The sequence below is a fragment of the Rousettus aegyptiacus genome, unplaced genomic scaffold (assembly GCF_014176215.1).
Source record: "Rousettus aegyptiacus isolate mRouAeg1 unplaced genomic scaffold, mRouAeg1.p scaffold_m13_p_7, whole genome shotgun sequence".
NCBI classification, from domain to species: domain Eukaryota; kingdom Metazoa; phylum Chordata; class Mammalia; order Chiroptera; family Pteropodidae; genus Rousettus; species Rousettus aegyptiacus.
This window is the reverse complement of record NW_023416310.1, coordinates 33,403,476-33,417,101: the sequence shown is the minus strand read 5'-3', so window position 1 is coordinate 33,417,101 and position 13,626 is coordinate 33,403,476. Positions and strand designations below refer to the sequence as shown.

Here is a 13,626-nt window from a genome sequence, read left to right as displayed (position 1 = left end):
TATTAGGTCACTCATTACTAGCCAGAGTTGCAAAAGATTGACCATAGGATTCATAATTTGTAGTGAAGAAAATTAAAGTGGAATGATTTGACAAATGAAAAAGTAGAGAATATCAGGTTCATTGGTGCTTAAATGGAGAGAGATGTAACACCAGGTCATCTACAAATTTTCAAATGCGTATTCACACACCCATCGTCAGAACTAGGGATGACTAAAAGAGGTGTGATCCCAATTGAATGTCTCTCTTCTCTAAAGTGATTGTTTGACATCCATTGTCTAGTTTAAAAACCACTGCTCTAAATATATTTCTTTTCTATGAAACATAGTTTTACTATTTGCACCTGTCGTTAGATTAAGCCGTCTTTAAAAAAAAGTTTTTAAATTGAAATGTAATTCGCATTCTAAAGAATTCACCTTTTTAATGTAACAGTTATCTGCTTATATGTTCATAGTAGTTTATTCACAGGGTTGCGCAACTACTCTAATTCTAAAACATTTTCACACTCAGAAGAAACTTTGTACCCAGTAACAGTTACTTCCCAATTCCCCCATGCCCCTACCCCTGGTAACACTAATCTCTCTTTCTCTGTGAATTGCCTATTGTGAACATTTCATATTAATGGAATCACATAATATGCGGCTTCTCGTATCTGGCTTCTTTTACCTAGCATAAGCAATGTTTTCAAGATTTATCCATGTTGGAGTATGTGTCAGTACTTCATTTTTCACTGTTTTTGTGTGTGTGTGTGTGTGTGTTTTTTTTTAATAAGATTCCAAAGTCATGTGTTGGAATAGCAGAATTACTTCAGCAATCAAAAAACCCATCTACCAACCAGGTAATGCTTAGCTCAGAAGAAATAGAAGAAGGACTTAAACGCCAACAAGAAAAAAATGTTGATGCCCTAAGGTAATTATAAATGAGTACTTGTCAAAATAGATTACATTATAGATAATAGGTTTTAAATATCTAAAATATAGATGAACCATTTCTACATAATGAAATGTACATTGATTCTGAAAAAAAATTAAAATATTAAGAAATAATTATTGTGAACATCACTGATTGTCATTTTTAGCTGTGGAGGTAGAAAACACCACTCAAAGTGATCTTAATATCATATCTTTTTTCTCAATGTGAATTCTCTTTGAATTTAAGTACATATAGCAGTCAATTAAATTCTAAATCAAGTTAACTACATTTATCTCTTCATAATTCTTATAACAATTTTTGATCAAATTTGTATGAATTTGGTATCAGGATGTTAGTAAACTTCGGATTTTTTGAACCAAAGCACTTCCATGCTTCATTGATAACACACAAGCAGGAGCATTCCTAACTTGATTCGGTCTTTTCCTTTTGAATATACTTATTTTTTCTAATATGTCTATAATTAATAGACTTATATTGTAGCTTACCTTGTATATACCTGGAGTGCCATGTAGGCAGATTACTGCTAACTAATTGATGATGATTTACAAATTTGCTTTCGAATGTCCACTCAAGAATAGTTGAATTAGTTGCTCAGTGTACCTAGCACTAGTTTTGTTCTCTTTCTGCCCTTCATGTTCTTTTCCCAGTGTCTCTGTTCACTCTAGCTTACTTCTCACCTGGCCCTTCCTTTACAGTCAGGTTATGAGAAGTAAGATAGGGTGACTCTGGCCAGAATTTGAATTTGTATTACATGGCCTGTTGTTCATCTTAGTATTGTATTAAAATAATACCTCACCTGAATTTTTTTTTAAAGGAACTATGAGAATTTGGTTAACACTTTGCTAGATGGTGTGGAGCAAAGAAATCTGTAAGTGCAAGAATTTTTTTTTATTATTCTGAAAGCCTTTATCTTAAATTTTATAGGAGATTTCTGCCCTGGGGGCCACAAATGACTGTATCACAACATACTGTAGTCTGATTCATCAATCTTTAAGATTCAGAGGGAAACTTTGGAGCTAATGATAGCAGCAATGTTCTTCAATATATCTATTTTAATTCTTGGGAAACTTAAAAATCTTTCAATAATTTTTTTTTAAGTGGTTATATGAGCAGTATGCCTTGTGATTTTTTTCTTTTTTCTCCCTCCCTTTTTCAGGCCCTGGAAATTTGAACATATAGGCATTGGGCTTCTGTCTCTACTCTTGAGAGATGACCGAGTGTTACCTCTTCGTGCTATACGTTTTTTTGTTGAGAATCTCAACCATGATGCAATTGTAGTTCGAAAGGTAGATACTCAATTTTAGTTACAATCTTGGATTTGAGAATTTTTACCTCACCTGAAGGCTTTAAATTCTTCATAAACAAGATACACAATAAATACCTTAAAGTGCATTGATTTGAAATCTATGATAGTAATGCATCTAACAAAGTATTAGAGGTAGGGTACCAGATGACCTAATCTGGGCACTGGAGAAGGACCTTAAGAAATATTTAGGCTGAGGTGTGAAGAATGAACAGGTATTGGTTTAACAAAGGATCAAAGATTTTTAGGTAGAGTCTAGCATGGATGAAGATTCAAAAGTAAGAATTGTGAATGACTCATGCAAGTCAGATTTTGCACTCATGCGGCTATATAACAACAGATGTCAATAGGTGGGGTGCTTCTCTGCTTTCAAAAGGAACAGAATCTAGCTTCTGCCTTGATCAAGGCAGGCAACCATGTAAGAGATATAAAAATTGTGATACATGTACCTTATTGTTCTTTTTCTAGATGGCGATCTCAGCTGTTGCTGGTATTCTTAAGCAGCTAAAAAGAACCCACAAAAAACTGACCATCAACCCCTATGAAATCAGTGAGTACTTCTCAGCAAACTCGGAAAGTTTCTTTGAAATATATAAATTATAGTTTTTGATCTCAAGTATTTTTCTATGCATACTATAGAAGTATAAAAGTATTTTAATACAAAGTATGAAATAATATAAGGAGAACCAGTTGGCTTAGTAAAAACTAGTAATAAAAAGTATAAGAATAGAGTGACTGTGTCTTCATAATACACATACGTTTTGCATGCTCTGGGCAGACATGTCATCTACTACTTATTTATCTTACCAGCTAAGCAGCTATGCTAGTTACTTATCAAACTGTATTTTAAAGACCTAAAATACCATTGCCATTAATATATCAATATGTTAAGTCTTTCTGGGTGGTAGGATTGGGGCAAGGTTAATTTTCTTTATACCTCACTATATTGTCAGACTTTCTGAATAGTAAGCTCATATAATCAGAAAAAAATAATAAAGCAATTTCATTTTGGAGGAGAAAAAATGTCATTTTTATTCCTTTTGCTACCAAATTTTTAATCTCTGACAACTCTTGTGATATTCAAACAGCTGTCTTCAGTTTTTGCCCACCTCCACTTTTGGGAGGAGAGTGTGGCTATATGTTGCGGAGACAGTTTGGAAGAAGAGTCGGAGTCTGGAAATGCTTTAACATAGATAAGAGAGAGAATGAATGGCAATGCTAGCATTCCCCACCCCTGTCTCCATGGCTTTTTATTAAGTTTCACTACAATGCTGGCTTTGTAATTTATTAATAGTTAGGTTAATACTGTCAGGTTAGTCAATACAAGCTACAGCCAACCCTCGGATTCAGCCTCAAAGCCGCCACCGTGTTCTCAGCTATTTCTTCTCAAATATCTTTTTCTTAAAGTATCCTTTCCTAGTCCCTAGAGCAAGAAGTCTCAGAATCGGTCAGGTGTGTGTGCCCTCCCTGCAATGTGTCCTTGTGTGCAAGTCCATATCTGCTTCTGATGTCCTTGTTGCTACAAGCACCAGGCATCCTGCCAGGACTGAGGTGTCTCTTACGACACTATACACCACCATCTTTATTTTGGAACACTATAAAATGGTGTTAACTAAATGTGGAAAAGACTTTCATTACATTCCCTCTGTTAATCTTGGTTTATCCTCACTTGAAACCCATGTTTGTACGTCCCATATTGAATGAATATTTAATAGTTAAAAAAAAAAAAAAAAGCTTGTGTGCCTACTTGTATGTAAAGAGAATGTCAAAGTGCATATGATTAAATGTTAAATTTGGGGACATCTAGATAAAGAATATATAGGAATTCTTTGAGCTCTGTAAGTGTGAAATTAATTCACACCTAAGAAGTTTTGACAAAAGCAGTCCATTTGATTTTGGTGAAAGGAATAAAGTATAGATCATACTTGATTTTCTCCCTCTAAGTAACTATCCCAACATCATTAAATAGATACTCCCATTTTTCCCCTCTGATTTGAAATGACTCATGTATACGTAATCTTGCCTTGAGAAAATTTTAAAAGAGTCTTATTACGGAGACAAAGTTACTCTAATCCTATTGATTGAAGGTTGCGAATAATTATTGCATGGATGTTTTTAAGTTTATCAAATGTAATTGTCTTTTCCTTAGGTGGATACCCCAAATCTACCCAAATTCTTGCTGGTGATAGGCCTGATAATCACTGGTTGCATTATGATAGCAAAAGTATACCAAGAACTAAAAAAGAGTGGGAGTCAAGTTGCTTTGTGGAAAAAACTCACTGGGGGTACTACACCTGGCCACAGTAAGTTTAAAATTTTCCATACATCTTGTTATTTAATAGGTCATCTGTGATATAATTTGTTTTATCATCTTTGGATTTGGGGAAGGTTTAGAAGCCCTTGAAGCAGTTGGAGGGACTCTGCTACCAAAGATACAAAATTTCCAGCTTTTTCCCTCTTCCTCTTCCTCTTTTTCTTTTGCTCCTGCCAATGCTGTTTGTTGATTCTGCTGCTTTTCTTGTTTTTCCCTTGAAATCCTTAGACTTCCTTAGCCCCACCATAATAATATGTCTAAGGTTTTTGTTAATAGCTGCTCTAAATGACATTCCTACCTACTGATATTAAATGTGCCTAAACCAGTCCAGAGAAATACTTATTTGTCTCTTACTGTTAACTCCAATAATTTCTGTCATCAGGACACAGTGATCTGGTAGATTTTTAAGGAAAGGACTGTTAGTGATGTACTCCTATCCCCAAACTTAGTATTGAATTAGAGTTCATTAAAAGGGCCTTCAGTGCTTTCTATCCATGATGCTCTAATATGTTTTTCTATGTGTATTATAAATATAAACTCTTACTGTGTAGGAATATGGTTGTTTATGCTGGTGTGGAAGAGCAGCCTAAGCTTGGCAGAAGCCGGGAAGATTTGACAGAGGTAAGCATTCTATTTCCACCGCATGTAAACACTTACCCTGGTTCTAAAACATCTTACATTTGGTCACTGATTTATTTCAAAGTCAGTTCATACCACCCCCTACCCCTTGATGTATTTCAGTATAGTACTAGGTTTAATACTTGTAAATGTTTACTCTCTTATTCCACCACCCCCACCCCTTCTGTTAGAGCCAGTCGGCAGGACCCCTTTTTTTATCTAAAGTTACTCAAGTTACTACCCCACTTAGCACTCACTTGGGTACTACTTTTATGTAGTTATCTACTTGTTTCTGGTACCATTTCTGTCTGCTTACAGCTTCTTGATGGCATTTAGTTGTTTATTGCACATAAATGATGGGTATTCAGTAAATAGATGTTTGTCGATTTAAGTCAAAACTCCTTAGTCTTCCTAAAAACATTTATCATTTTGAAACTTAATTTAAGGGCTTTTCAATTGGTCTTCCTTGATTAAGTTAATGGTGTTATAACTTTTATTTTCTAATTTTGAACAAAGTTTACCTTTTAACTTCTGAAGTTTTATAAATATGAAAATAATTTACTGGGGTTTGGTTTTTAGTTTGGGGACTTTTCCTAAATTGCACACAAGATGGTTCAATAGTATTCATTTCCCAAGCAGAAAATTTATTAGTTTTAATTCACAGTTTGAGAAATGGAATCCAAACTTGAAGATCTGAAGGAAAACTTTTAGCTATTCTTAGGACTTAGCATTTTTTAGGAGGCAATGGTATATTATTAGTTGTAGAAAACTTCTATAAGAACTAAAATTTTTTTTTTTTTTTTTTTTTTTTTTGGTGAGGCAACCCTTGATTGACCTCACAGATTGCAAGGACCTTGTCAGCTTAAAATCTCTTTTTTTTTATTTTTATTTATTTATTTTTTTTACGCCTACAGCATCTGGTCTTCCTAGGTAGTCTCCTATCCAAGTACTAATCAGGCCCCACCCTACTTAGCTTCTGAGATCAGACAGGATTGGGCTTATTCAGGGTGACATGGCCATAGACCTAAAAATTCTTTAGAACAAAAATAACAGCCTACTGTTGGGTATTAAAACTTAATGGTTGAATTGTAATGTTTCAGAATCATGTTTTTAAAAAGACATTAAACCCTGAATGATGTTCTTTTTTTTTTTTTTTAACTTTATAGGCAGAACAGATTATATTTGATCATTTTTCTGATCCTAAGTTTGTTGAACAGTTAATTACTTTTCTATCTTTAGAAGACAGAAAAGGAAAAGATAAATTTAATCCTCGACGTTTTTGCCTCTTCAAGGTAATTGTTATTTACATACCTTTATAAAGCTTAGTGACTGTCAATTTGTAGGTTCATACATTTTAAAGTTATTTGATCAAAGTTTGAGTTCAGTCATGTTTATTCTTATTTAAAATGGATCTGGAAGTTATGCTGTCATACTGATCTTGGCTTAAAATCCTAGGACTTTTTATAAAGAAAAATAGCTTTTTAGTATTTATCTTTTAATATTTGTAATTGGTAGTAGAAGCAAAAAAAAAATCCTCAAAACTATATGTATTTGATGTTGATTTTATTTTATTTTTTAGGTGTGTGCATTATGTCTAAGGTCAGGAAGATTATTAATTTCTATCTCATTGATTATATTTTAATGTGATATATAAAATGACAGTATTCTTATTTTAACTTAGAGATATTGTTAAAGCGATTAAGTTGTAAAGGGGAGAACAGTTGGGGTTTTTAAGCACAGTGGTAAACAAATAGAAGCATATAATTATAATAGAAATGATAGTATTTAAGTACTGAAGGATGTTCTTTTCTTTGTTTTTATAGGGTATATTCAGAAATTTTGATGATGTCTTTTTGCCAGTTCTGAAGCCCCATTTAGAACGTTTGGTTGCAGATTCACATGAAAGCACACAGCGATGTGTTGCAGAAATTATAGCTGGTTTAATCAGAGGTTCTAAGCATTGGACATTTGAAAAGGTGATGTATTTGCACAGTACCGTTCTCTATTAAAGCTACATTATCCATTGTTAATTCCCAACACATTAGATATTAATACTTAAAATATGGAATGTTCCATTCCATATTGCTTTTCAGTATAGGTTGTGAAGTGGTGGTCTATAGGAGACATTCAGTAGCTTTTAAAATTTCAGTTACTTGCATTATTAGGGGAAAAATCAAGATATGTCATATAAAAAAGATTTCAGTTTCTCTTAAAAAATAGAAGAGCCTGGAACACTGCTCTCACACTTTGGCACTGGATTAGTTGGCTCGTGCTGCGCATGTGCTTCTTCCTTCTTGAGGCGCTCGCTCTCTAGCTTCTCAGTAAATCCTTTCTCTTAGTCTCTTTGCTCACCTACATTACTCATGTGGTCTTGTAGGGAGTTTGTATGTACGTGGTTTTTAAAAAAAAATCCCTCTTTTTAATTGTAATATTAATTTTTCATACCTGCTGTAAGGCTAGTTTACTTAGCAAAATGCACCAGACTGAAAATAAGCAGGCAATATGTCTGGAATATGTGGTAGGCTTCTATTTTCTCAAACAAAACAAGTGTTGCTTTTGGTGAATTTAATTACATATACTTTTAGGGAGACTAGGGATGCTTTTTAATAACATTGATTTACTTATGTGTTCAAATCACCTATTGAATGAAAACACTCGTTAATTTGTAATAGTGCCTTTTTCCTGTTCACATGTCATGAACCAAGTTTATTTAAACACTTCACACATACCCTTGTCATCTTTGTCATTTCTGAGTTACATCTTTTCCAGACACATCTTTTTTCCATAAATGTTGTTTTAGATATAGCTTTCTTCTTCTTCTTCTAAATCATTGCCTGGTTTCTACCACTGGAAACTTTATCCCAGGCCCTGCCTTCCCATTTGTTCTGTGGAGATCCTTTTGACTAAAGTGCAGTCAGTCCATGGGACCGCAGCCTGGGCACGTGTGGGAGCTGGTTGGAAAAGTAGGATCTCAGGTTCCACCCTGATCTAATGAATCAGAATCTGCATTTTATCAGGATCTCAAGGTGATTTGTATTCTTGCTAAACTGTGAGAAGCATCTATACACATATATATCATGTGTAATCTCTGAATAATGACACTTTGAAAGGTTATTGATAATAATCCAAAACTTGAAATTTGAAGATTAGATTTCAGGTCAATACCAAATTGTGTTAAAATGTTACTGCTTTCTATATGAGGATTCTATCAAGTGACCTTTGTAAGGATGCAAAACTTAGAAATGATTGAGGGTTTTTTGAGGCTAGTTTTCTATGTAATTCAAAATTTTAAAAGAGAACTTTTCAGTAGTATGAGAGATTTTGTAAGGAACCATATAAATTTCTTTTTGGGGAAAAAAAATTCTTCTACCCGGGTATGTATAATGATATGGTGAAATTACTTTCATATATTATTTGGGTTTTCTAAGAATTAATTTAAATGAAGTATCAGTTTGTGTATTTGTATGTATGTATTTCCAGGAAAAGATAGTTGAAGAAGAAAAATGTTTTGAGTATCACTAACTTTTTCCCATTTATGTTGTTTTGAGCAGATAGAGAAGCTTTGGGAACTTCTTTGCCCTCTGCTTAGAACAGCATTGTCCAACATTACGGTAGAAACTTACAATGACTGGGGAACCTGTATAGCAACATCCTGTGTAAGTTCTACTGCTTACTTTTATGTCCAGCTGATCTATTCAAACTTTCATACCCTGTCTCAAAATCTGTGAAATCTCATTATACCATTGAATCTTCAAATTTTGTTCATAGTTCTGTTATCTTACATAATAGGAGATAGTTCTGTTTAGCCTTTTAAATAAGCCTTAAATCATAACCTTAACCTTAAGAGATTATTGTATCTTCTCTGCCATGGTAATAATGCATATTGTAGATTAAATGACAAGTCTAATCATATATAACTTATATATAGTAAAAGCCAGATAATACAGGGTGATGTTATTTTCAACACTAAATAGGTCCTTAGCTTGTGTACTTTGATTTAAAGATAACCCATTTAACTAAAACAATTTTCTCACTGTTAATCTTTCTGATGTGAGCTGTGATAATACATTTGGATTTGCCTCATCTGTGAGTTTGAGTTTGATTTTTCTTCATCCATACTTATCTTTATTTATAGTATTTCTAAAATAACAGGATCTGACTTATTTACAGAATTGTAGAACCCTTGTTTTGATTGTTACTTCATATTTTCAACACAGGAAAGCAGAGATCCCCGGAAACTTCACTGGCTTTTTGAGCTGCTGTTGGAATCACCATTGAGTGGTGAAGGAGGATCCTTTGTAGATGCATGGTAATTAAAAAGAAAACTTATGCAGTTAACAGAAGATTTTACAACAAAAGATAATACTTTTGTTCTTGGCGTATGAATGGAAGTGAAGTGTCTGCCCTCATTAAAGGCTAAGTAGTATAACTATAGTTGATTCTTAAACAGCACAGGTTTAAACTGTACAGGTCCATTTCTGTGCAGATTTTTTTTCAATAAATATACAGTCAGCCCTGCATATCCCCAGGTTTTTTATTGGCCGATTTAACCAACTTGGATCAAAAATACTCTAGAAAATCTACAGATGTAGAAGGCCAACTGTATGCATTGTCTTATGCCGTTTTATACAGGAGACTTGAACATCTGCAGATTTTGGTATTTGCAGGGGTTTCTGGATCCAGTCTCCCCTGCAGATAGCAAGGGACATTTGAAATTTTGGGGGAGTCAAAAGTTATGTGCAAATTTTTGGCTTCACAGGGTTCGGTGCCTCTTTATGTTGTTCAAGGATCAGCTGTACTTTTTTTCTGTGAAATGATGTGGTCCAGTTTAGTACAACATATGACACTAAGTAGAGTTATTTCTCACCTGGAAACAAGGAGGAGAAATGGAAACAACCTGAGCATTTCAAACATAAGTTATATTTAGCCTCCTCCATTGTCACATCTTTTATATTGGGACTGCCTTTTTGTACTGTGACAATATTAACTTCTTTATCACGTCTCATTTTTCACTCTTATTAGGAAAGAAGAGAGTCATCTTTTTAAGGAAAAATATATTTGGTGGAGTATAAGGAGCTGGAAAAAAATTAGAGGAAGAAATCTAGATAATCCTGTAACAAGAATAATTAATTATCTTTCTTAATTAGTAAAGAAACTTCTGATGCTTAGAGATGAACTCACTAGTATTCTAAAGTTGGTATTTCTTTTGATGTACAGTAGTGGAGATGAAATGAGAATACGGAGAAAATGATGTAGGAAAATAGTAAAATCTTCATAAAGATGTTGTTTTGAATTGTTAATTTTATTTATAAGATGAGAAAATGAAAACTTTTCAATGGAATATAGACATCATTAGTCTATACTGTCAATATGTAAAGACATAGAAGGGACTCGACGTAATTCTCCTGTGCTTTTGTTTTAGTCGACTCTATGTACTGCAAGGTGGCCTTGCCCAGCAAGAATGGAGAGTGCCTGAGCTACTGCACAGACTACTGAAGTACTTGGAACCCAAACTCACCCAGGTTTACAAAAATGTCAGGGAAAGAATAGGGAGGTAGGTATTAACTTTCTCTGTGATATGGTATACCTCCTGAGTTCTTATAAAATTTGAATATCTAATAATACCTACTGATTATGTTACTGTTGAGTTTCATGCTGTCCTCTGCTTCAAATTTTGTTTTATACTGTGTTGTGGGACACTAGACAAGAGGCTCTGAATGTAAAATAGGATGACAGTGTGCTCACAAGCCCAGAGAGAGGTGAGCAAGTCACCACACCCCAGTTTTTAATATTTCAGAATTGCAGGGATAGGCACGAGACCTTCCCCGGGAGTTGTCTTGGTTAGGTTATAACTTTTAAACCCTAGTTTTATTGATAATGTGGGATCTTTTCTTACTATACATATTTTACTTTATAGTGTGCTGACCTACATATTCATGATAGATGTTTCTTTGCCAAACACCGCGCCAACAGCATCCCCTCGTGTCCCTGAGTTTACTGCTCGAATTCTAGAGAAATTGAAACCCCTCATGGATGTGGATGAAGAAATTCAGAACCATGTTATGGAAGAAAATGGAATTGGTGAAGAAGATGAACGAACTCAGGGCATTAAACTATTAAAAACTAGTAAGTGGCTAAAATTAGTGGAGACTAGCTTGAAAATATATTTATTTAGATTTTCCTAGGGCTTTTTTCTTTTTTTTTTTTCTTCACTGTGGTAAAATGTACATAATACAAAATTTACAGTTCAGTGGCATCAAATATATTCACATTGTTGTCCAGCTGTCACCATCATCTATCTTTAGTACTCTTTTCATCTTGCAAAATTAAAACTACCCATTAAGCAGTAACTACTCAATCTCCCCTTCTCCCAGCCTCTTGGCAATCCAGGAGTTGTCTCTGTGAACTTGCCTTAGTCTAGGTACCTCATATAAGTGGAATCATACATGTCTGGCTTTTTTCACTTTGCATGTTGTTTTCAGTGTTTATTCTATGCATTTATTGATGGACATTTAGGTAACTTACATCTTTTGGCTATTGTGAACAATACTGCTGTAAGCGTTGATGTAGAAGTATCTGTTCGAATTTGTGCTTTTAGTTCTTCTGGGCATTGAAAGCGAATTGCTAGACCTTATGATAATTATGTGTTTAACTTTTTGAGGAGCCACTAAGCTGTTTTCCACAGTGGCTGTACTGTTATACATTGCAACCAACAATGCAAAAAAGTTTTGTTTTTTTTCCATATCCATGCCAACACTTATTTTCTGTTTTTATGACTGTAACTATCCTAATTGGTGAAAAGAAGGTATCTCATGATTTGGATTTGCATTTCCCTAATGATTAGTGGTTGAACATCTTTTTTGTTTCTTTGCCATTTTTGTATCTTCTTTGGAGTAATACCTATTCAAGTCTTTTGCTCATTTTTGAATTAGGTTCTCTTGTTGAGTTGTAGTTCTTTATATATTTGGGATATCAGTTTCTTATTTGATATATGATTTGCAAATATTTTCTCCCATTCTGTGAGTTGTCTTTTTTATTCTCTTGATTGTATCGTTTGATGCACAAGAGTTTTTTTATTTTGATGCAGTCCAATTGATCTATTTGTTACTTTTGTTGCTTTTTTGCTTTTTCTGTCATATCTAAGAAATCTTTGCAATACCCAATGTCATGAAGTTACCCGCCCCCCGTAAGTTTTTTCCTGAGAGTTTTATTGTTCTATCCCTTTCATTTAGGTCTCTAATCCACCCTGAGTAGTTTTGCTACTCCTGTTGAAAATTAATTGGCCAAATGCGTGAGGATTTATTTCTAGGCTCTCTAGTCTATTCCTTCGGTCTGTATGTATGTTCTTATGTCAGCAGTACACTGTTTTGATTACTGTAGCTTTGTAGTAAGTTTTGAAACTTTGAAGTGTGAGTCCTCCAACTTTGTTCTTTTTCAAAATTGTCTTGGTTATTGGCGATGTCCTATTGTTTTTATATCTAAAAATTTTTCGAGTATTCTAAACATAAATAACAATGAATTTAATCATTATTTTTGCAATCTTAGGATTATTGAAGGCTACTTTAATTTGTGTAGTTATTTGGTAAACTATCAATAATTTGCTGATTCATTCTTTGAGAGTGGCTTTAGTGCACTAGATTTGTTGACACCCTTCTTTGTGGGTCCTGTCATACTGCTGATCAGCGTCTAATATGTGAAGTAGTATAGATGATTTCTTTCTTAATGTTTGAGAACTGTCAGAGTGGCAGATACTAGCATTACAATATTATTCTACTTTGTGGTCTCTAACTGGATAACAAAGACTGATTCTGCATGTTAATTTCAAATAGTATTGAAATGGCTGATGGCAAGTGCAGGAAGAGCCTTCTCTACAGCAGTCACAGAACAACTTCAGCTTCTACCTTTATTTTTTAAGGTAAGTTTATGGCTAAAATTAAGAATGCATCTGTCTTTGACCTTCAGAAAGAATTCATATTTATCATCTGATGGTTGATAGGTTTTCAGACTGTATATGATTTGATTGGATCTCTAAGTAATTCAGTAGTCACAGGAAAATCATTAGGTAGTAGTGGTTTAGAATTTATTGAAATAATCTTTTTAATATTAAGTAAGAATAGGATCCCAAGAGATTCTGTTGTTTCACTGATAGCCAATTTCCAAGTAATAGTTTAGGAAAGTACTGATAGCTGAAAGGAAAGCCACAACAAAATTTTTTTAAGATAGCAATTTTTAATTCAATGTTTAATAAATCTGAAGATCAAAGTATTCAGTATTGTGTTTATTTTACAGTGTTAAATGGCCCTGTCATTGGTTCTAACAAATATCTACAGGAAATAACTTATCTCTGGTAATCATTAATGACATCGAAATTTTATTTGATGAAAGGTATAACCCTTAGGTCGTTTTAATTACTCATCTTGTCAGAGGTAGAAGTCAATAAAAGTAAGGTCACAAGTTGAT

The 13,626-nt window shown here is 33.8% G+C and overlaps 1 protein-coding gene and 1 pseudogene across 1 annotated transcript in view; one reads left to right on the top strand and one right to left on the bottom strand.

Moving 5' to 3' along the window:
* The window catches only part of PSME4 (proteasome activator subunit 4), an 83,854-nt gene that overhangs the window by 56,580 nt on the left and 13,648 nt on the right, over positions 1–13,626 (top strand). Inside the window, exons 29-41 of the mRNA XM_016127455.2 lie at positions 771–907; positions 1,746–1,799; positions 2,088–2,217; positions 2,703–2,784; positions 4,384–4,537; positions 5,100–5,169; positions 6,333–6,458; positions 6,990–7,142; positions 8,718–8,822; positions 9,384–9,475; positions 10,589–10,720; positions 11,084–11,292; positions 12,996–13,081. Coding sequence (XP_015982941.1) covers positions 771–907; positions 1,746–1,799; positions 2,088–2,217; positions 2,703–2,784; positions 4,384–4,537; positions 5,100–5,169; positions 6,333–6,458; positions 6,990–7,142; positions 8,718–8,822; positions 9,384–9,475; positions 10,589–10,720; positions 11,084–11,292; positions 12,996–13,081 — 1,530 coding nt within the window. The remainder of the gene's footprint in view (positions 1–770; positions 908–1,745; positions 1,800–2,087; positions 2,218–2,702; positions 2,785–4,383; positions 4,538–5,099; positions 5,170–6,332; positions 6,459–6,989; positions 7,143–8,717; positions 8,823–9,383; positions 9,476–10,588; positions 10,721–11,083; positions 11,293–12,995; positions 13,082–13,626) is intronic.
* LOC118606344 lies at positions 6,072–6,190 on the bottom strand (annotated as a pseudogene).